At 45.8% G+C, this 21,149-nt stretch overlaps 1 protein-coding gene across 2 annotated transcripts in view; it reads left to right on the forward strand.

The window, feature by feature from the left end:
• UBTD2 (ubiquitin domain containing 2) overlaps positions 1 to 18,982 on the forward strand; it is a 50,015-nt gene extending 31,033 nt beyond the window's left edge. Inside the window, exons 3-4 of one of the 2 annotated variants that reach the window (XR_010466091.1) lie at positions 12,469 to 14,754; positions 16,754 to 18,982. Coding sequence is in view for 1 of the 2 variants with exons in the window: in XM_065029508.1 (XP_064885580.1) it covers positions 12,469 to 12,866 (398 nt within the window). In the remaining variant the exon portion in view is untranslated. Of the gene's footprint in view, positions 1 to 12,468; positions 15,615 to 16,753 lie in introns of those variants that run through there. The other variant, XM_065029508.1, reaches the window with a different exon arrangement.
• The last annotated feature ends 2,167 nt before the right edge of the window (positions 18,983 to 21,149 follow it).

Below are 21,149 nucleotides of genomic sequence, written 5' to 3' on the forward strand. Positions count from 1 at the left end.
TCTGCTGTGTTGAAGACTCCATTTTTTGGGTAAATGGTTCCATGCTGTTGCTCTAGACCTTTGGAGTGCAAGGTGAGGGGAGAGAGGGTGATAGGGAAAGCCGATGGAACAGGATGATTTGGGGTGAACAGGAGAGCCGCCCAGAGCACGGGTGCGTTTGGCAAGATGTCAGCGTTGCTTTTAGCGTTGATCGCGTTCGTTGTGCGAGAAGTCCCGAGAAGGTTTTTGTGCGGCTGAAGTAAATCACAGGGAGGGCTGGAAAACTTCTGCTCCCTGCTTGAGCTCATATTTCACCTTCTCTCGTTGGTCTCAAAGTAAACCAGAAGAATTATTGAAGGTTTTTTGGAAACGAAATGGGTTATTGATGGTGGGATCAGCGTGTTTTTATCCTGCCCGGTGCTGCTGGACTGTCTGTATGTTCCCTTTGCTAGGATGGCATTTTATTAACTTTGATCACTGGATGGTTGTCCATCCTTACTGAGACCGTTCTGATGGGGAAATGTCAGGCTGACAGGTTTTGCCTTGCTCTGACTTCTTTCCTGCAATAGTTTTATGAAAACTTTACATACCAAGATCATGCCGGTGCGAGAAATACAGCATAAAGCACACATTTAAAAAGGCAGAAGGCAATTATCACGCCGGTTATTTCACCTCTTACTGTCCCTTGGAAAAGGGATTGAGAACTGAAAATGTAGATGCAAGTTGCAAATGTTTGCATCTTTTCCAAAGCCTCGTTTCACATTCTCTTTTACCACTTTCTGCTGCTGGTTGGTTGAACAGCGCTGTCAAATCTGAAAAGCCTCAGCATGTGATATTGGCACAGTTGGCAGCCTTAGCTGCATTTTTCTTTTTAAACTGGAACTTCAAGGAGGAGATATTCAATTTATAAACATGAGTGAGAAAACAGCTCTTCCCGGCTGAAAATACAGCATGTTATTTCAGTTCTTGGATGCTTAAAGCAATCCATTTTGTTTACCTTCCCACTGAAAAAGGGCAAGTTTGCAGCATTAATTTATAGACTCCAATGCAGTAGAAACACCTTGTTTCATAGTAACCGCTTCAGAGCTGGGAGTTGGAAGCTTTGGAGAAACCTTTGATTAGGTTTTGATGTTTTAAGTGGAGTTGTGAACGCTTACACTGAGTGCTTTCCCCATTTCCCTTTTGAAAGCCTTCTAGGGGAGAGGGGCAGGGAGTGAATGGAAATAACCCCATCTTGCATTGACCTGGAGTCTCAGACAGTTGTTTTTGCACTTCAGCTGCGTTTTGTTTTATCCTCGCTCCGGTTTTCACTCTGAAAGGACCCATGGAAAGCAGCACGTTACTGTGAAGGTACCTATAAAGCACAAAATAAACTGAGGAAGATAAACCCTTGTTTTTAAGTGAACCTCCTTGTTCCCCTGCACGTCCCTGGAGCTGCAGGATGCTGAGCAGCGTCAGTGTGCATCTTTGGGTTTAAAATGTCCTTTGCCACAACGTTGGGTTGCTTTTGACATTCACCGCTTCCCCTGTGCAGTTTATATCAGGGCGATTCGATGGATGTTGTGACAACAGGAATGAGCAGGAGCTGAGAGTCAGACCATACTGGGGTGGCTTTGCTGCTCAGAAAAACCTCTGTGAATCCACAGCCTCCCAGGTGGTGGGAAGGGACCATTGTGAAGGGCCTTTACTTTCACACCCAGTTGCATGTGTTTTAGAAAGAGAAGGATTTAAACCAGCAGTGATTTTAAAATGCGACGCGCTGCATCATCTGCCACATAATGAAGTGATTCTCAACAGCACCGTTAAATGGCTTATTCATTTCCACCCCCTGGGCTGGCTGGGGCTCCAGGTTTCTGAAGAGCACCAGGGTGTCTCCCCCGTGTCCCGGGACTGTGCTCAGCTGGATGTGGTTGAAGTGAGAGGCAGAGATGCGTGGAATGTCAGCCATTGCCAGGCTGCCACCGTGCAGCTTGTGGCTGAATTAAAACCGCGTCTTTGTGTGGTACTTTTCATTAGAGAGATGCTTCTTTTAAAAGCGAGCTGTTCAAGAGATCCCCTGACTGAAAATTAGAGAAATGCCAATAAATTCTTGTGTAATCTGTGAGTTCCGCGTGAGAAGGCTGCGTCCGCCGGGCCTGCCCCGTCGTGCTCCACAGCGTTGGTGTTTCTCTTGTTCTCAAGGAAGCAAATAACAGCCAGGCTAAAGTTTGGCCAATATTTGTGTTCTTTCTGCATTGCAACCGCTGTGCGTAGCATGTGCTGGAAAGCTGAGCACAGAGATTTGCAAGCTGAGAATGAGGGGAAATTACGATAGCTAATTATTGAGTCTTCTGAAGATAATCATTGGAATTGGGTTAGCGGATCACTACTGGAGGTGCTTTTATTCTGATGGTGCGCTCCTTTCACTTATTTTTGTTCTCCACTCTCTTCAAAATTCCAGATAATTCCAGCTAATGTGCTTGGGCCAGTACCCAGACACTGAGGAGTAAGTACACAAATTCACCGGGTAAAATGCGACTTGTGCTGATTTAAAGCAAAGGGTTACTGTGGAAGATGGTGAGAAGACCCATCCATATTTTGCAATTGCTTTAATTTCCTTGCCCCCTCACAGCTCCGTCTGCCCGCGGGTGCAGCGCGTCGGTGCTGGTGCGGGACACGTTACACCGTCCTGCTTCACCGCACTCCTCCTCACTTTGAAGCCGAGTCTGTTTGCTCAAAAGCCTCTTCAATCTGCAGCTGCAATTAAGATGATGATTTCCATCATTTCTGCTGTGATTAATGTTTTTAAAATAGATGCGCAACATCCTTTCTGGGGGATGCTGGATTTCCGTGTTTTCTTCAAATGGAGTGTTGAACCAAACCATCAGGATGAAAAGCAGTTGTGCCTGGCTGGAGTATTTATATATCTTAAGTGCAGGTTAGAAACTATGAACTCTTTAAATAAAAAGCCACTTATGGCTACATCCTACAGTTGTTTTCCTTAAATATTTTTAACTTTTGCTTTTGTTATTTGAAAGGTATTTTGAGGAGCTTCATCAACCATAATTGCTTGACTCAGGTCTCTTCCCCTAGGCCCGTGTTTCCTGTCTTTGGTTTCACTTTGCCTTTTCTGGTGCAGTGAAGGTGCCCCTACAACACTGTTTTCAGAACTGCCTTTTTTTTACCATTAATGTGTGACCAGTAAAGTGCAGCTAACTTGTTTAAAAGGAAAAAAAAGATATTACTGACTCTACATGATGGTCGTTAAATGCTCAAAATAAACCTGGACTCATGACAAAAGAACATCGCAGATTCTTCATGTAAGAAGCTGCAGACTGCTTGCTGATCTGCATGTTGCTGATCTTCCAGACAGGAATATGTTTAAGTGACTAATATTCCTCTGGTATCTGATAGTGGTCAGGATGTGATAATCTAGTTTATTAGGTACTCCACAGGAGTGACATTTGCTCCATCATTGGCTGCTTACAGTGGTGAATCTGGGTATCTGTTTCTGCCTTGCTGTCTGCTGGTAAAATGAGAAAAAGAAATATGAAGTGTTTAAAATTTATTCCTCATTGGCAATTTCAGTGTAAGGCAATGAGAGCCCCCTAAATGCTGCCTTCTGTCTGAAAGATGGTCTTCAAAGGTGGTACTGCTTGTTTCTGTCATTGCTGGTGCTTGCAAAATGCCCCATCAATGTGTGTTTTGTAGCCTTATTGCAAAGAAAACTCACGACAAAATGAAGTGTGTGTGTGTGCATGTTTCTACTGTTAGTTGTTATACAGAAGTAATGAAATCTCAGAGCTGCCTTAATTTGTTCCATAGTAATCAAGCAGGTTTTTTGTAGAAGGTCATAACTGCAGCAAGGCCTTGAGTTCTTAGTTTGGCTGGGATCTCGGGGTCTGTGCAGATCCCCAAATGCTCTGCTCCGTGCACGTTTAGGGGATGATGCAGGTCTGACTCGCATGCAAGCAGATAACCTGCTCACCTTAGCCATTGCCAAGTCAGCTGTCTGTGCAGGGGTACGGTGCAGGCTCGGGTAATTGTGATACAACGCTTTCTTTTCTTCTGCAAATCTCCCCAGCCCATTTGACAAGCTGGGTAATGGAGAAAAGCAAATGGGAATGAAGAGGGTATGCAGAGAGGCTCTTTTACCAACCAGATATTTTTTTACATTTTTATCTAAGAAGCCTGTCTAGACAGACATCTATTTGAATGACATGCAAAGCAGAATAGTACATGAATACTTCATTAGTAAAAAGACTTGTTATCGTTGAACCCTGATGTAATGTTTCTTGGAAGCTGGTACCTTCTTGCAGTATTAGATCCAAGTTTAGAGAGCAGTGTAGAAGTGGCAGTACATATGGTATTGAGAACATGACAACTACCGAGTGTTAATAAATAATTGACTTTCTCTATCAAACATCATTTGGATAAAGAAGGAGCCATGGATGAATTGGTCTGTTCTAGAGTTTGTATTATAGCAAAAACCTGCAAGGAAAGGGATAGGGAAACTTGTCATAAAGGATTCCATGACTGTGTGACTGGTTATCCATGGTCACAGTTAAAATTCACCGTCTTCTTTCGTTGTTTAGTTCATAGTAGTTGTTCAGAGCCCTGGTCTGGTGACTGTCGGTCCTTGGCCGCGCTGTGGGTTACGGGTGCGTACAGCCCGGTGGTGTCTTAGTTGTTTGGCACAGCCAGCGGAGATGAAAAGCCAATGAACTGTGTAGGCTTCTAAGTGTTTGTTTGTGCCCTAGTACAATTGTATTAAGGAAGAATTAGCTCTCTTCTGTAAGTTACGTGGCTGTCAAGTTTTGAGTTTTCTGGCGTAGGTTTCCCCCTTTCTCTGGCAGATGAGCACAGTGGGGCTGCAGGTCCCGCTTTTTTTGACAGGTATGGCACTGCAGTTCTTGGCATTGGTGAGGATTTTTAAGGGGAATTTTAAGGGAGTTGTTTCAGAGCCCTGAGCCCTCTTTTCCCACAAGGATTCTCCTTCCCAGATTGTTCTCTGTCCCCATGGGTCCCTCCTCCCATGGCAGCTAATCCCTCTTCTCTCCTGCCCTGCTCTCCCCATCTGGCACCATGGGGACAGTAAGGGTTGCACATCTACCAGCTGGGACTAAAATTTAAAGATAGCTGGCTTGCTTATCTAGTGCAGAAACTTCTGTTTTTCAGAAGACTGTGTTCATCTTAATTATCTTTCACCTTCAGCCTAGTTGATTAGTGCTAATGCATTAGCTGATGCTGGTGCTCTGCTATGGTAAAGAGAGGGGATCAGCATGCCCAGCAACGCACCTTGCATATCGGCACCTGCCTTTTCCCAAAATAAACACCCCCTGCGCCTTCCCTGCTCTCTCTGCCCAAAATCCCACCCTGAACAAAAGGTTTCTGACAAACACAGGTAGAAATGGCACACAGGTTGGCTTTCACTTGCAAGAGATGGATGGGACGTGCCTCAGCTGGGTGACCATGGCACATCCCTCTTAGCCAGCAGATCAAGGGGCTGTACAAACCCCTGTCTCGCTTCGCTGTTCAGATGCATCCTGGTTTCTTTGGCAGGGGAGCATGGAAATGATGCCATCTCAGAGCACCAGCTCTGCTCCTGGTCCCTCTGCCCTCTGGTCCCAGTACGTACTGGGTGCTGCTGGTTCGGTGATAGCGGTTTGGGTTTTCCTCCCCTGTGCCAGCATGCAGGTGTGAGTTCTAAAACTGTTTCTTAAGAATGGTTTACTCATGAGATCGCCAGCTTGATTCACAAACCTGCCCCACACAGGGGTAAGGTGTGCTTAGGTTGAAGCAGGATGACTTAGACACGGGGGATCTTTGGCTAGGTGCTCTGAGATCTGCACTTAAAGTATAATATTATCACAGCAAAAGCAACTAGTTAGGATCATTCGGGTTGGAAGGGACCTTGAGGCTGTCTATTCCAACCCTCTGCTGCAAGTAAGTGTGTCTCAGGTTCTTGCCTTGCAGAGCCTTTTCGGAGAGTTGAATGTATGTTATTCTATCAGCAATCTCGGAGCCTGGGTGAGCTGGGTTTTCTAAGGAACATCCAAGTGGAGATGAGCATGAGCAGTGCAACAGCTGAATCAGTGAACCAGCTACGAGAAACAGGGTGGGATGATACAAAGGCAGTAGCAGAGTGTATTAATTTTCTCCTCCCTCCCCTTGCTGTAACGCACCAAGCACAATTCCAGCCTGTCTTGTGCCAGTTGCCACCAGTGGGACTGAGCTGGTCCCCGCACACCAAGCAGCTCCCGGAGCACTGCTGGCTCTGGGAGTTGTTCTGCTTTGTGGAATTGAGCCAGACCAATAATGTTCCCATAATGGAAGAGCTGGTTTTCAGCGATTTGGAAATGAGAACTGTTAAATGCTTAACACTTATTATCTACAAAACCCACACTTTATTACAAAAGGGAGGCTGAAGATGAGAGCAGAGCTGTTCTGTGTCTGCAGTTGTGCTGTGGCTTAGGAAACAAACTTGTGCCTTTATAAAGGCTTTGTACAGTGTGGTAGTCTAAGTTTGTACAGTATGATAGTCTAAGTTTGCATAGCCCCTGGAAGATTAGTGTGGAAGAAGCATGAGAAGGGGCTTATGTGTTTACGTACACAATTAATGAGTATAGCCCATTGTTGTTCTCTGTACGTGGTGCAAGGCACAGGCTTGCACGAGTACTCCCACGCGTTGCCCTCCAGAAAACGGCAGAGCTGCAGTTGTTAACTGCGGCATTAAGCCATTTTAGTCATTATTAAGTTATATGGGGTTTAATGTGAAAGAGCTTTTTTCCTATTGACTCCTCCCAGTTCACGGTGGTTGTAGGTGAGCTGGAACGAAGCACTGCGTGTTTGCACTTGTCCCGATCCTGTCCGTGTGCTGAGCAGAGTCACCCTTCATCACCCTCGCGTGCTCTTGACGTCAGTACGGATTTTATTTCCTTATAAGATCCTGTGTTTCCCAGCCGTGACCTGCAATCAGTGACTAAGAAAGATTAAGAGATAGTTGAGCTTTTCTGTCTCAGTCATTGCTCTCTAGGAATTGCTGTACTGCAGGACCCACTTGTTTTCTGATGCTCATCATGAGATTCGGGTGTTAGTGACCTATATTGGATCCAAACCAATAGTTTACAGGTGAAAGCTCAACTCTTGCCAAGTTATTCAGCAATCCAGGCTCAGCTTGGGTTTGGAATGGAGCTTTTCAGTAAGAAAAACAAATGAACCAGCTGTTCCTTTGGCAAATGTGTTATACACAGACACTTAAGCTCCTTAAATTAGCTAGTCTCATTGCAATGCTGGGCTTTGGTTTGTGTTTTAATTTCTCTTCCTGCAGCAAGTCTGTCTGGGGGAAGGGAAGACGAGATGGAAATCTGCTCCATTTTTAAGTTTTGGGCTTTTCTGAGCAATCAGTCTCAAAACTGCTCGAAATCTTAAAGAAACAGAAGGCACATAATGAACAGAAAGCAATACATTTGCTGCTTTTCTGAAGAGAGAATGGCGTGCAGCTTTAAAGTGCATTAAAACTTGTTATGTTTTTGGATGAATGTGGTCATATATGCCTGATTGCAGAAGCTTTGGAAAAAGTTTAGATTTGTGTCATTTAGGTCTCTTAAATTGCTGGTGCTTTCAAGCATGGAAGGATAAGTCAGTCCACACTTGAACCGTTCGGGGATGGACGTGGTGTTTCAACCAGTCCTCCTTAGTGCTTTCCCTTACTAATCCAGAGAAATGTCTCCATCCTAATAATCTCAGTAAAATGAAGTTTTATGGCCTGCGGGGCAATTAATTACAAAATGTTCCAGTTCCGTATGCTTGGTGATTATCACATCTGCTTGTTTTCCTGCCTAAATGCTCAAGCTGTCTCCTACCTGGATAGCAACCAACAAGAAGCTCTGCCTCACAGCTCCTTCCAGAATTCCCCAGTCTCCAGGTTGATACTGCTTTGGAAATACTGCAATAATCCCGTCCGCTGTGGTTCTAGCATTGTATCTTCTGTCTGACTCAAATCAAGCCTATAAAGTTAACACCATGCCTGTGTCGCAGCCTCGATAGTGAATGGCTCTGAAGCTTGCTTGGCGGTGTGTTTAACTGGGAGATTTTCAGAGAAATGAATTGGTCAATGAGATCCTCAGAGCAGTCCTTTGTGTGTGCTGTGGCAGCTTAATTCTGAATGATAGAAGTTAGAGAGGGTTAGAGCTTGGGTGTGCGGGTTGGTTTGTTGGTTGGTGCTGTCATTGGCTTTCCTCAAAGGCCGATCTTCATGTTGCTATCAGGATGTTTTGTGTCTGAGTTTATTAAAGTCATGTCAACATTTAGAGGATGTCGAGGGTTAAGGTTGCGGGGTGACAATAAAACCCTGGCAGATATATTGTTAACCCCCTCTCCCCCCCCCACTTCCCCCTCCCTCTCCCCCATTTCCACTCAGGACAGGCGATTGGGAGGAAAAGAAGGACAGAGTGAAGAGAGTTGGAGAAAATTAAAGATGTTTTACTAATACTACTAATAGGAATAGAGAAAATAATACAAAATATACAAAACCAATCTTGAAAGTCTCAGCAACTGCAGAGCTGGCACCCAAAGTCCTGGACTGGACTCTGCAGCCAACCGGAGCTGGATTCAGTCTCTCATTAGGCCTCAGTTCGCAGGGACGACTAACAAGGTCCTCTCCTAATGTCGGCCATAAGCAGAAGGGAAAAAGCAAAGGCAAAAGGGACGAGATCCTCATGATCTCCCACTTTTATATGAAGTATTCACGTGAATGGGATGTTATACACAGTTGGTCAGTTTCTCGGTCACTTGTTTCTCGTCGCCCCTCTCGCGAGATGTCCATCCGTGCTTATCAATAAGTTTGCATTCCATTGCTAGGTTTACCAAAACAGGTGTCTGGTTCTCCAGGAAAATGCAGATAATATGAAGGCTTTAGCTGACAGGCAAATTCACTAAAAGAGAAACTTGTTTTTAGCAAAACCAGGACAGAGGAGTGTTTAAATACACAAGGAGTACTCAAGTATATGAAGTACCGGTAAGCTTAATTTGTCCTCTCCTCATTTAAGATCTTGTTATAACATCTTGGCCTTTTCCGTCCAGTACAGAATCCCCCCGGGCCGTGTGCCTGCCGCCCATCCTCTCTGCTGCTTCCTTCCCCAAATCTGCCCCTTTTGCACAGTTTCTGTATGGGATCAGCAGTGACAATTCAAAGTACTCCTCACCGTCTGGTTCTTAGCGTCTGGTGCAGGGTCGGGCTGCGGTGCCTGGGGGGGGCGCAGGGCTGAGCTGCAGCACCACTGCTGGCTGTGCTTTTTCCTTCTTCAGTTTACTGGAGGCTGCATCCTTCCTAAGCCATAAATGGCTGGTGAGGACTCTTGTTGCCTAGGTAACGGGGAAACCGAAAAAATAAAATAAAATAATAATAGTAATTCTTTTTTTCCTCTGTGTTTTCTCATAAAAACCTGACATTCTTTCAGCGCCGCTTCCTGCTGATTAACTTTTGTGGCCCAAGCCGATGTATCTTGCAGGAAGGATTTATGGGGCCAGGCTCTTCTCGGTGACAACCAGTAAGACAAGGGGTAATGGGTACAAACTGGAACAGAAAAGGTTCCACTTAAATATGAGAGGAAACTTCTCAGTGAGGGTGGCAGAGCCTGGCCCAGGCTGCCCAGGGAGGTTGTGGAGTCTCCTGTGCAGACATTCCAACCCGCCTGGACACCTTCCTGTGTAACCTCATCTGGGTGTTCCTGCTCCATGGGGGGATTGCACTGGATGGGCTTTCCAGGTCCCCTCAACCCCTGACATTCTGGGATCCTGTGAAGGATCAGAAATATGGCTTTCAGTTACAGAAGCAAAATTGCGAAGGGTTTTCGCTCACAAGACTTGTGTTCTCTGGTTTAATCAATATATCCAGTCTTGAAAGCCATTGAGTGGGGAGAACGTCATTGAGTGGTATGTAACAGGACTTGAAAATCTTAGGGATGTTTTCACCGGTATAGGTGGAAGAATGGGATTACCAGGGAGGTTCATGGGAACCCGTCGTTACATTAACAATATGTTATAAACCATTTCTCAGCCTGGCATGGGACTGTGCAGTTTTTACTGGCAAGAGGTTTCCCCTACTGTGTCTTTTTTTTGTTTGCTTGTTTGGGGTTGTTTTTGTTGTTTTTTCTTTGTTTAAAATAAACCTCCAAGTTAACAAAAATCCCCTGAAACAGCAGTTAATATTGCTTATCTGATTTTGATTAAGCAATCCACTGTTTATAGCATACTTAGTTCAGCTTCGAATACCGAAGGAATTCCTTAGCAAGCTGACCCCATTGTATTTAAAATTAACTCTTTGATGTGCTGTTGTAAAGCGGGAGCATTCTTTTTGAGATACATGGCTTTTAAACAGAGATATGAATTTGGCTGTTCTGGCTGAATTGAAAGGCTGTTGAAGTTTGAATTTTTCTCTGTTTCTATGAACTGTGATCCAGAATTTAGTACTGTGACATTTACTAGATAGATCAGGCGTACAGAACAAAGTGGACTTAGAAAAACAAAACCGAAGGATGGGAACTTCAGGGCCTGGTCTGTAAATAACAAAGTACCACAAAAGATATAGATCCAGTACACTTTTGATAAAAGCTGGTTTGCCCTGAGATTACTGATGATACAAGACTGTAATCAGTGGTATAATGGTATTTTTCTGCATTTCCTTTTGTTGTTTTCTCAGTAAATCTCTGGCCACAGCCGCTTCGGTTCTGCCTGTACAAAAGCAGCTGCACCCAAAACATTGACCTTTTAACCAAAGATTTCCTCTGTGTGTTTTCATCAACACAAGTTATCCTTAAAAAAGGGGGTTTCTGTCTAAAAGAAAGATTTCCAGTGCAAGATGCTGCTGTGACAGTGGGCTGAGTGACACAGTGTGTCCCCAAGTTACCATTTTCACACAATCCCAGAATGTCAGGGGTTGAAGGGCCCTGGGAAGCTCATCCAGTGCAATCCCCCCATGGAGCAGGAACACCCAGATGAGGTTACACAGGAAGGTGTCCAGGCGGGTTGGAATGTCTGCACAGAAGGAGACTCCACAACCCCCCTGGGCAGCCTGGGCCAGGCTCTGCCACCCTCACCCCAACAAGTTTCTTCTCATATCCAAATGGAACCTCCTGTGTTCCAGTTTGCACCCATTACCCCTTGTCCTGTCACTGGTTGTCACCCAGAAGAGCCTGGTTCCATCCTCCTGACACTCACCCTTTATATATCTGTAAACATTAATTTATATTGCAGTAATTTTGCTGATCAAACAGCAAAGTTTAAGACAACTCACCGTCGGCGTGAAAAAATCTCCAACTAAAAAACAACCCTTAGTTTCTGCCAAGGAGCCGTTGGGTGTTGTGTGCACAACTGCCAAGTCAAAGACTTTTTGATATATTGTGTAGCTCAAGGACTTGGCTCCTCTTCAGACGTTTCCAGCTACAAGGGGATGGGTGATCTTGCAAGTGAATGTGCCCCCTCTAGGGGCAAAAATGTGGAAGTTTGTTATAGCAGGTAAATCCGAGACAGGGAGAAGCATTTGCTTGGAGTGTATCTGGGTTTTTATAGCCAGACTGGGCAGGGATTTCTGCTGTGATTTAGGACGCAGCTTCCTCTGCATCTCCTCCTGGCTCTCTGTGTGTGCTGTACGCAGCAGGGCTCTGCTTTCGGGCTTCTCTTGCTCCTAACGCGTTCTGAAAATCCTGCTGTTTTAACAGGGTAGTTCTTGAAACGTCTTTACAAAGTGTGTGAAGAAGGCAGCTTGAGTTCGTTACTTCAGCAAGTGTATTAATTCTCGTCCTCAGCACGAGCACCTGGGTTATCTTGAGGAACCTCCCAGGAGTCCGGGGAAATAAAAATCACTCCTGAAACTTCAAGGCTTGGAAAACGGGAGCTACAGATGCTGTGCAAATGTGAAGTGTGTGCTGGGGCAGTGACACTGTTCTGTGTGCGGAGCCGCAGCGTTGTCCGACTTGGGTGGTCGTGTTTGTTTGTTCTGGCAGCGCTTGCTAAAACACGAGTCCTGTGCGAAACCGTTTCAGCAATTGCTGAATGTTTGAGAAGTTAGAAAATCTCTCTTTCATAGTGGTCGTTTGCCTTCGGCCTTTGCCATTTTGCCTTTTCAGAGCTTGGGTGTAAGATCGTGTAATTTATCCGAGTGCGGTTTTCTGGGTGCAAACGTGGCCCAAACCTCAGGCTGTGCCGTGGGTGAAATACTCTGACGTGGGGAGAACGTCATCCTCCCTCATCTCTCCCTTCCCGCAGCTTTTGAAGCTTATCCTGATTTATCTGGAGGGAGGGATGTATTTGGCTTTTAGGGGATGCTTTTAAGTAAACCTCAAGTTTCCACATGAAAATGAAGTGAAGCAATTTTTAATGAAAACTTCAGATATATATATTTAATCAATCCTTTAAAGCCTCAGCACTCAGACGAACAGTGGGGTCAGTGCTTCAATGTTCAACGTACGATGCATTCGTGTTAATCTTTTCCCTTCTTACCTCCCCCAGGTGCTCTTACGGAGTGTTACGATGAACTGGGCAACCGGTACCAGCTCCCTGTCTACTGCCTCGCGCCACCCATCAACATGATAGAGGAGAAGGGCGACCTGGAGACTCTGGATATTCCTGATCCCCCACCCAATTCAGGGCACGAATGCCAGCTCCGTTTGCGCCTGTCCACAGGCAAAGACCTCAAACTCATGGTCCGCAGCATGGACACCGTGTACCACATGAAGAGGCGGCTGCACGCGGTGGAGGGAGTGGAGCCGGGCAGCCAGCGCTGGTTCTTCTCGGGCAGGCCGCTGGCTGACAAAATGAAACTGGAGGAGCTGAAAATCCCAAAGGACTACGTGGTGCAAGTCATTGTGAGCCAGCCCTTAGCAAATCCCACCCCGGTGGAAAACTGATTTCTGCTTGTTTATTGATTCTTCTTTCCTCCGTCTCTGTCGTGGGGTTTGTTTTCACTGCCCTCTCTTCTTTCGGTTTGTCCTGCTAATGGATTGGTTCCAAGAAATGACCAGCAAAAATTCCATCTGTGATGGAGATCTGCAAAAACAAAACATAAAAATGTAAACTGGCCTTTGGGGTTTGCCTGATCTCATATCTAATGCAACAGCAAGCAGCACAGGGCAAGGGCAAAGGAAGGGGAAGAGAAAAGGGAGGAGGTACAAGGAGGGAGGGAAGAGATTGTAGTTCACTTAATACAGAAACGTAACGATTCCTAAAACCGCAGGTGGTGTCCTGATCCACAGAGCCAGAGCAACAGAGAGCACTTTTAAAAAATATTAATCAATTTATAAGATTTCATATCAGCACCAGACACAGTTCATGCAAGAACTGCAGCTGCTCCGGGCATGCCCTGCATTGCGTGTTCCCGGGTTCCTTTCTGGTTCCTCCGAACTCTGGTGCAGCGCTGGGCTGGGCGCTCGGGCTCCGTCCTGCGCAGGCAGCTCCTGGGGATGCTCACACCGAGCGATCGTACATTCCAAGCTGGCAGCACGGTCCTGTGCCATTGCTGGCTCCCGAGCTGGGCGCACAGCCCTCCGGAGCCTTAGGCAATAACTTAATGTATACTCTCACGTACTGTACTGTAAACTTACTTGCTACAAGACTGACTTAGCCTGAGGTTTACTGGCTGACTGGCAACTGCCGAATTACTCTATATCACTCAGATTGTTAAACTAAGCTTTGAGCAGCCTGGCTGAGCGGTGCGCTGTGCTTAAGCATGAGGTGCATCGCCTTTGTCCGGCGGCACCGCCGTGACAGGCACAGGTTACACTGCATTTACACCCAGACGCAGTGGATGTTTGCAGCTCCTCCTGCTCGGTTCCTAGAGGGCACAGAGTGTGGAAGACGGTGAGGAGGACGCAGCAGCTCACGGTTTGCAGCTTTTCATGGGAGCGTCGTGGGCAGCAGCAACCGGTGTCCTCGCTCTGGTGACCCTGCGGCCAGGACAAGCGCAGTGTCCTCACCAGCACACCCCGCGGCCCAGAGCGGGACGGTGCCGTTTCACAGCCAGTGCTTTCCCTTCAGAATGTACGAGGAGCCCTTTCGGCAAACGACAAATCCTTTTGTAGTCTCAAAAATCTGAATCGGAGCATGTTTTTTGGGGGGGGTGGGTAGTGGTAATCTAATTGCTGATTCCCTCAGTTAGAGATGCTCTCTGTGTTCCTTTGGCTGCCCTGCACCCCTCTCTGGCAATGCCTTCGGTTGAGATCAAATGCTCTGTTCCTTTTAAACATGATTTCTAGTTTGCTCGTTTTTTCAGCCATCATTTAAATTACTTCACTTCTTCCACAGCCGAATAGCTATTCCATAGCCAAATGTTCTATTCAGCTATCAATAGCTTATTTTTATTGCTTTGTCTTCCCTCTCTGCATCAATGGTCTAAAGCTACAGTTGTCCCGGCTGCTTCTCATCTGGTGGCAAAACTGGTGGGTTTGAGTGAGAATTTTAAAGCTGTTACGTTTGCTCTTTCATTGATTCCGTAGAACCCAGTTTCTCGGACTCAAAGGGAATTCTTGCTCCATGAGCATCAGCGCAGAGCCAGAGCCAGCAGAGTCACTCGTGCAATGTCACGAGTCATTCCCAGCAGATGGAAGCAGGCGCAGAATTTATGCTGATGGTTGGAAAACAGATCCATGTTTCATATGCATTTTTCCGCCCTGCCCCTGATAAACACAGGTTTCATTTTAGTCCCTGTGTTGTATTAAGCCTGCGGTTTTCTGGCAGCTCCTTCGGCCCTGATGTGGGACAGGACAACTGACGAGCAGCGGCAGAGCTGTGCGAAGGAAAGTGAGTTCCCTGTTCTCATCAACACCAAAGTGACTTGGTTTTCTTTTTTCTTTTTAAATATTAAATCAAAACAGATAAATACTGATCTTTAGCAAAAGTTTTCTATTGTGGGGTTCTTTTAAGAAAAATATCATTTACTATACTGGCTTTTTTTCAGCCAGATCTTTTGCATTCCAGAGGGGGGAAAATATCTGATGTATAAACAACTCAAAAATCCCTTGGATTTTCACTGGGCAAAGGGTGGTTTCATGCCAGGAAGACACTACTTGTATGGCATAACTGTATAAATGGTCTTTACGATGTCATTTCCCTGCAGTCCCTTCTGGAAGGGAGGAAATGACGATAGATTAAGGAGTAGCAAACTGGGGTGACAATTCTGTAACTGTGAACGCTAAAACACTACGTTATTCTTTAGGCAATTGTCATCATGGACTGTTTTCAAGATTATGGCGTATAGGGGCTGGGAGAGCTCCTTCTTCCCCTCTGCCCTCTCTTAGTTAGAAAAGGTTCAGTTTTGCAATGTGTAATAGATGACTATGTTTTATATTAATTGCTTTTATGCTGGGGAGCAAGGTGATGACCTGAGGGCCATGTGGTGAGCAGCCTCTGAGTAGAACAGAGAACACGTTCATGAAAATACTCTTTTCTCTATCAGCCTCCCCCGTCTTGTCCGTTAAACTCATCTAAAACTGAAAAAAAATCAAGGATAAAATGTTCTCATTGGTGCAAGTTAAGACTTTTTAACCTCTTCTGTATAAAGTGACAGATGTGCTAAACACCCTGTCGGAAACAAATTTTACAAGAGTTGTATTAGGAGAAGATTCTATGTTTCAAAATTCTAGATATATATATATATATATATATTAAAAAAATACCAGTAATGAAGGCATAGAGCATGTTGACTAACCTATCCCATTGTATATAGCTAGAGGTTGCAACGTACGTTGAGAAAACATTCATTTCTGTCCCTGAAACGCCTGGTCTTTGTCCTTCGAGATGCTCTTTGGTGCAAATGCTGGTGCAGGATCTGGGCTGGGGCTCCTGCGGGACCCGAGCTTGGGTATAATTGGAGCAATGCAACAGGTTTTTTAATGAATGCAGCCATGAACTGCAATGCCGAGTGAGGAGTAAGAGATTTTTTTAAGTTTTATTTTATTTGTTTGACACTTCACCCCTTTGTGTCACTCTCAATTAGTCCTGGCTATGAGCTGATGCCAGCAGATCACACTTCTTACCATGTTAGTGAGAAGCCTGTTTGATGTCATTCAGATTTTTATCCTCTTCATTGTTGCTTCTGCCTGACCCAGAAATAATAACCAGGTGAAAGTCCCCACACCCGAACAGCTTGAAAAGCAGAGAGGGGTGAACAGGCAGCATCTGGGGCGAGGGAGCTCCGGGAAGCTGTGGGTGCTGTAGGGGTGTTGTTTGAGCTGTGGGTGCTGTAGGGGTGTTGTTTGAGCTGTGGGTGCTGTAGGGGTGTTGTTTGAGCTGTGGGTACTGTAGGGGTGTTGTTTGAGCTGTGGGTGCTGTAGGGGTGTTGTTTGAGCTGTGGGTGCTGTAGGGGTGTTGTTTGAGCTGTGGGTGCTGTAGGGACGTTGTTTGAGCTGTGGGTGCTGTAGGGACGTTGGTTGGTGCTACAGGAGGATGCTCGGGGTCGTCTTCCACAACCAAGTGACAGCTGCTCCTTCTGAACATCCCACCCATTTCATTGACTTCCTCGGCTCGCTGTGCATCAGAGTTCATTGGTGTCCTCTGCAGAGAACACAGTGTGGAATAGCTGCACTGCAAGCATTTGGGTTAGTTTTCTGAAAGCCTTTGCTTCTTTGGATCGATGAGATATTTTGGAAAACTAAATGGTGCGAGTCAGCAGTGTAATAAATTGGGGTTTTTTAATAGACCCCCCCCCCAATGCTGAAAGTAGTAGTAATAACAACAACAAAATACCCACCTCACCCCAGGAGCAACCAAACCGAACCCCAGCTCCTCTTTGCTTTCACAGAACGTTCCTGAATGAGGAGGAGAGGAAAGGAGCTCGCTGGAGCAACAAGGCAACACGTGGCAGCGTGCGCAACCTTTGGTAAAGCAGATGGCTGACAGGCAAAATGTTGCTGTAGTATGACGTGCTTCTGCATATATATCCATTGTTAGTAAATAATGTAAAAACTTTTTCAAAGTATTAAAAACAAATAAATCTTAGTTTGTTACAATGGCGGGATGCTTTTAGCCATGGAGCTTTGAAAGCGCTTTAGCTGTGTAAGTGTTGATGAATTAAATGCTGTGTGTTTCTCCATTTCTCTCTTCTTCGGAAGCGTAAGCTGTAGCTACGTTTCTGACTCGATCTGTATTTTACAAGCTCCTTTCTATGTCACTGTACATACATCCCAGACCCTGCACCTTATGCAGAGAATGTTTACATTTAAAAAAGAGAAAAATATGGCTGGCTTTTCCACTGCGCTGCTCCGCTGCTGTTGTGTTGAAATGAAGGTGGTCTCTGTTGGAAATGGGCTGGTTTTCCTTTGCCCTTCACCACTTCCCGTAATTCCGAGTCCCTCCTGGACGGTGCCTGGTGGCTCTTGGACAGTTTGCATCCACCTGGAATAGGCTGTAGGGGTTATGTGAGAAAGGTGCTTTTGAAAACTTGCTTTGGGTGGGGGGATGAGCTTCATACGTTCTGCAAACTTTACTTGGGAAAAAGAACAAAATGTTCTTCAAGCCCAGGAGATGCCGATGGGCTGAGATGCCGATGGGCTGAGATGCCGATGGGCTGAGATGCCGATGGGCTGCTGTGCAGGTTAATGCATCCAGGAAGCCTTTTGAGTTAAACTTTCCAAGCTTTCTCTCCCAAAGAAGTTGAATGTCCTGCTGTTCCATCTGCAGCTACAAACACTTGCGTTGCTTAATGACTGTATATACAACCCTGCCCGCTTTAAGACTTTTCATAAAGCGTTTTTGATTGCTCTGCTCTGCAAACGACTCTCCTCTTCCACCTTTCATCCGCTTAGATCCTCCGTAGCTGCGTGTGTTGCTGTTTATAGGCGATGGAGCTGTAGCTCTCGTTCTGAGGGGCATCCCACTGAGCCTGCAGAAGTGAAACCCTTGGAGGATGAGCTGTGTTAACCCGCAGGCTTCTGACTGTGGATTTGAGACTTATCATCAACGTGTCCACTGGACTCTCCTTGAAAAAGCGTGTTCCTGCCAGCAGGACCACTTGTTGGGTGTTTATCCGGTAGGACTCTGTATTTGTATATTTTACAGATGAAGACCATTCGATCAGAGCCATGGGGCAAATAGAGAACTTAAAATCCTGACTCCTGCCTTAAAACTTCATCTTGAGCTCCAAAAATTCTGCACCTGCTCATTCCCTAGTCCCTTTATTTTTTTCCTTAGGAAATTTGAATCCAGTGCAAGGCTGGAGGCAATTCAAGGAAAATGAAAATAAATTTTAGCTGATGGCTTTATTAAAATAACTAACTGGTCTTGCATTAAAAACTCTATTTGTGCCTCTCTTAAGTCCAGGGAATGTTTAGAAAGTGGAGGTGGCTTTTGAGCAATGATGGGATGGCTGCGTTAGCTGGTTTGCGAGACACTCGCTTTCCTGTGCTCTGAGCAAGAGACTTTGTGTCCTCTCTGCCTCATGGGAATGGCTTTCAAAGATGGCTGGTACCATCAAATTTGTACTTCTTGAATAAATATCTTCATTTTTATGGTAAAACTTCTTGTATGCGGTTTGTGTGTGCCACGTAACAAACATTCATGTGACGTAGGATACGGTGCTAGACACAGACAATGCACAGCTCCAACGCACGCTGGAACAAGAACAAGGGCATTCCAGTGTGTAAAACATGCTCTTTAATTTGTTTTCCCCCTCCCTGGGTCCTTCAGCCAATGAAGAATTCTGGGACAATATAAAGACGCTGTGAACATCAGGTAATTTTTAAGATGCATTATGTATTTTTATGTTATGCTTTGTGGTTGAGACATCACAGTGGTGTGTGCACGTGTTTCTAAATCCACTGCAAAGCACAAGCAGGTTGTCTTTAGACTGTTAAATTATGTCTTTTTTTTATCCTAGGGAAGATCCTTTACCATTGGGCGCAAAACATCATGCACTTCTATTGGAAATGCTGTACAAAATTCCTGTACTTAAAAAAGAGAAACCTTTTTTCCCCCCTGCGCTTAGAAAAATAAAAGTAATCCTGGGAATGCCATCTATGCATTAAGAAATAAACTCAGAGTTGGTTTTGCTTTTTAAATTTATTCAATAGGGCTTTTAATTCTGAGCCGGAGCTCCACAACTTTCATTACCTGTCTGATACCCTAGAGATGCGTTTTGGTATTAATTTGGGTGTGTGACAACGTTTTCTCTTGTAAATACGGTGTGCAGTCCATGGGGAATGGATCTGTGTAATTGTCCTGTAATTACATTAACCGACATGTTGTCTTAATTCAGGTCACCAATCTTACAGTCTTGATTAACTACCTGATGGATCAGAGGAGCAGGAATGATTCTTTTTGTAGGCCACTTTGGTCTAATGTTACCACAGCTAAACACTCCAATTCTTTTTTTAAGCTTAGGGCAGTTTCGTGGTAGAGTTTATGATGTGAGTTATAAAACAAATAAGCATGTGATGTCCCTGGAATTTTTAGCTTTTCCCCATAGATACACATATAAAAGGAATATATATATATATATATATATATATATATATATATAAGTATATATCATCTCTTTTATATATACGTATTCCCATTTGTTATGCACACATGTGTAATAGAACAGGTGCAAAGCCTGTTTGTACCCCAGAAAGACGATGGTTCTAGCCTGAAAGTGCATGAGCGTCACAAGTTTCTCAGTGAAATCAAGTGCTGCTTCCCACCCTACAGCACAGGAGCCTGGGGTAGACGACTGTGCATGATTTGCAGAGCTATGTTTATAGATGATGGCACTTCTATTCCTAATTAACACATAATTAACACTGTATTGTGTCTATATTCAAGTCGCCTTGACCTGTTGCTATAGGACATTGCATAATGTTCTGCCGCCGTCACGGGGTTTGTGCCCCATGGTGGATGTTGCTCCCGGCCCCGTGCCAGCACCACTTGCCTTTTGCTGCCGAAAGCTGCATCCCAGTGTGGCTGAAACACCCGTCCCGCTCCATCTGTGCTCCTGCAGAGCGGTGCTGTGCTCATAACTGGTGCTCAGCTCCAAAGGCAGCACTAAGGGAAGTGATCTTTAACTCTGGCCCCAACTTTGCTGCTCTTCATGCTGGAACAACAGCGCCGGTCAGTGCAGAAACCCCAAAGTTACACTGGATGCTGTAGGGAGCATCTGGCTGAACACCCAGCGTGGCTGGTCCATCTCAATCGGGGCTAAAGATAACAAGGTGACCAATGGAAAAGGCACCGGGCGCTGCAAAGAGGGGCTGGTTGTGTTCTCTTCTTCTTTGAATAATCCCGGAAAGTTGGGATTTCAGCCACCCAGTTTATTTTCTCTGGACTTGGAGCAGCTGCGGGGGTCTGGGGGGTGGGATGCCGCCTGCAGCCGTGCCGAAACCTCGCTTCATGGGCGGTCAGCAGCCGCGCTTGGAGACTGGAATTTTCTGTTCTAATTAGTCCCTTATGCTGCAGCCATGCTGCTTCGTTAGAGAAGCTCTTTAATTACAGTGAGTTTGGAGGAGGCTCAGTGATGTGATGCTCTGTGTGTACGGTGAGAGGAGGGAAATAAACTCACTGGATTACTGTGCCCAAAGGGTAAACACTTGATGTTTAGCAAGAGAAGCTAAACGGCCTCTCTTGCTTTCTCTCCACATGGACTTAATTAGGTTGTTTCATTAACAAAGCAAACAGCGTTTCCTGTTGCTGGGCTGTTCCTCTGGTGCGCAGCAGCACGGACGCAGGAGCTGCCCCAGCCCTGAGCGCTGGAAGGTGCCGGCGTGAGGGTCTCCAGCTCAGAGACACCAGTCTGCTCCATTTCAAGCCAGCCTGGCTCTGTGTGCCTCTAAACATGGCGAAACCACACCTGGAATATTGTGTCCAGTTGTGGCCCCTCAGTTCCAGCAGGACAGGGAACTGCTGCAGAGAGTCCAGCGCAGCCACCAAGATGCTGGAGGGAGTGGAGCATCTCCCGTGTGAGGAAAGGCTGAGGGAGCTGGGGCTCTGGAGCTGGAGAAGAGGAGACTGAGGGGGGACTCATTCCTGGGGATCAATATGGAAAGGGGGAGTGTCAGGAGGATGGAGCCAGGCTCTTCTGGGTGACAACCAGTGACAGGACAAGGGGCAATGGGTGCAAACTGGAACACAAGAGGTTCCACTTAAATTTGAGAAGAAACTTGTTCCTGGTGAGGGTGGCAGAGCCTGGCCCAGGCTGCCCAGGGAGGTTGTGGAGTCTCCTTCTG

The sequence above is a fragment of the Columba livia genome, chromosome 14, assembly GCF_036013475.1.
Source record: "Columba livia isolate bColLiv1 breed racing homer chromosome 14, bColLiv1.pat.W.v2, whole genome shotgun sequence".
NCBI classification, from domain to species: Eukaryota; Metazoa; Chordata; class Aves; order Columbiformes; family Columbidae; genus Columba; species Columba livia.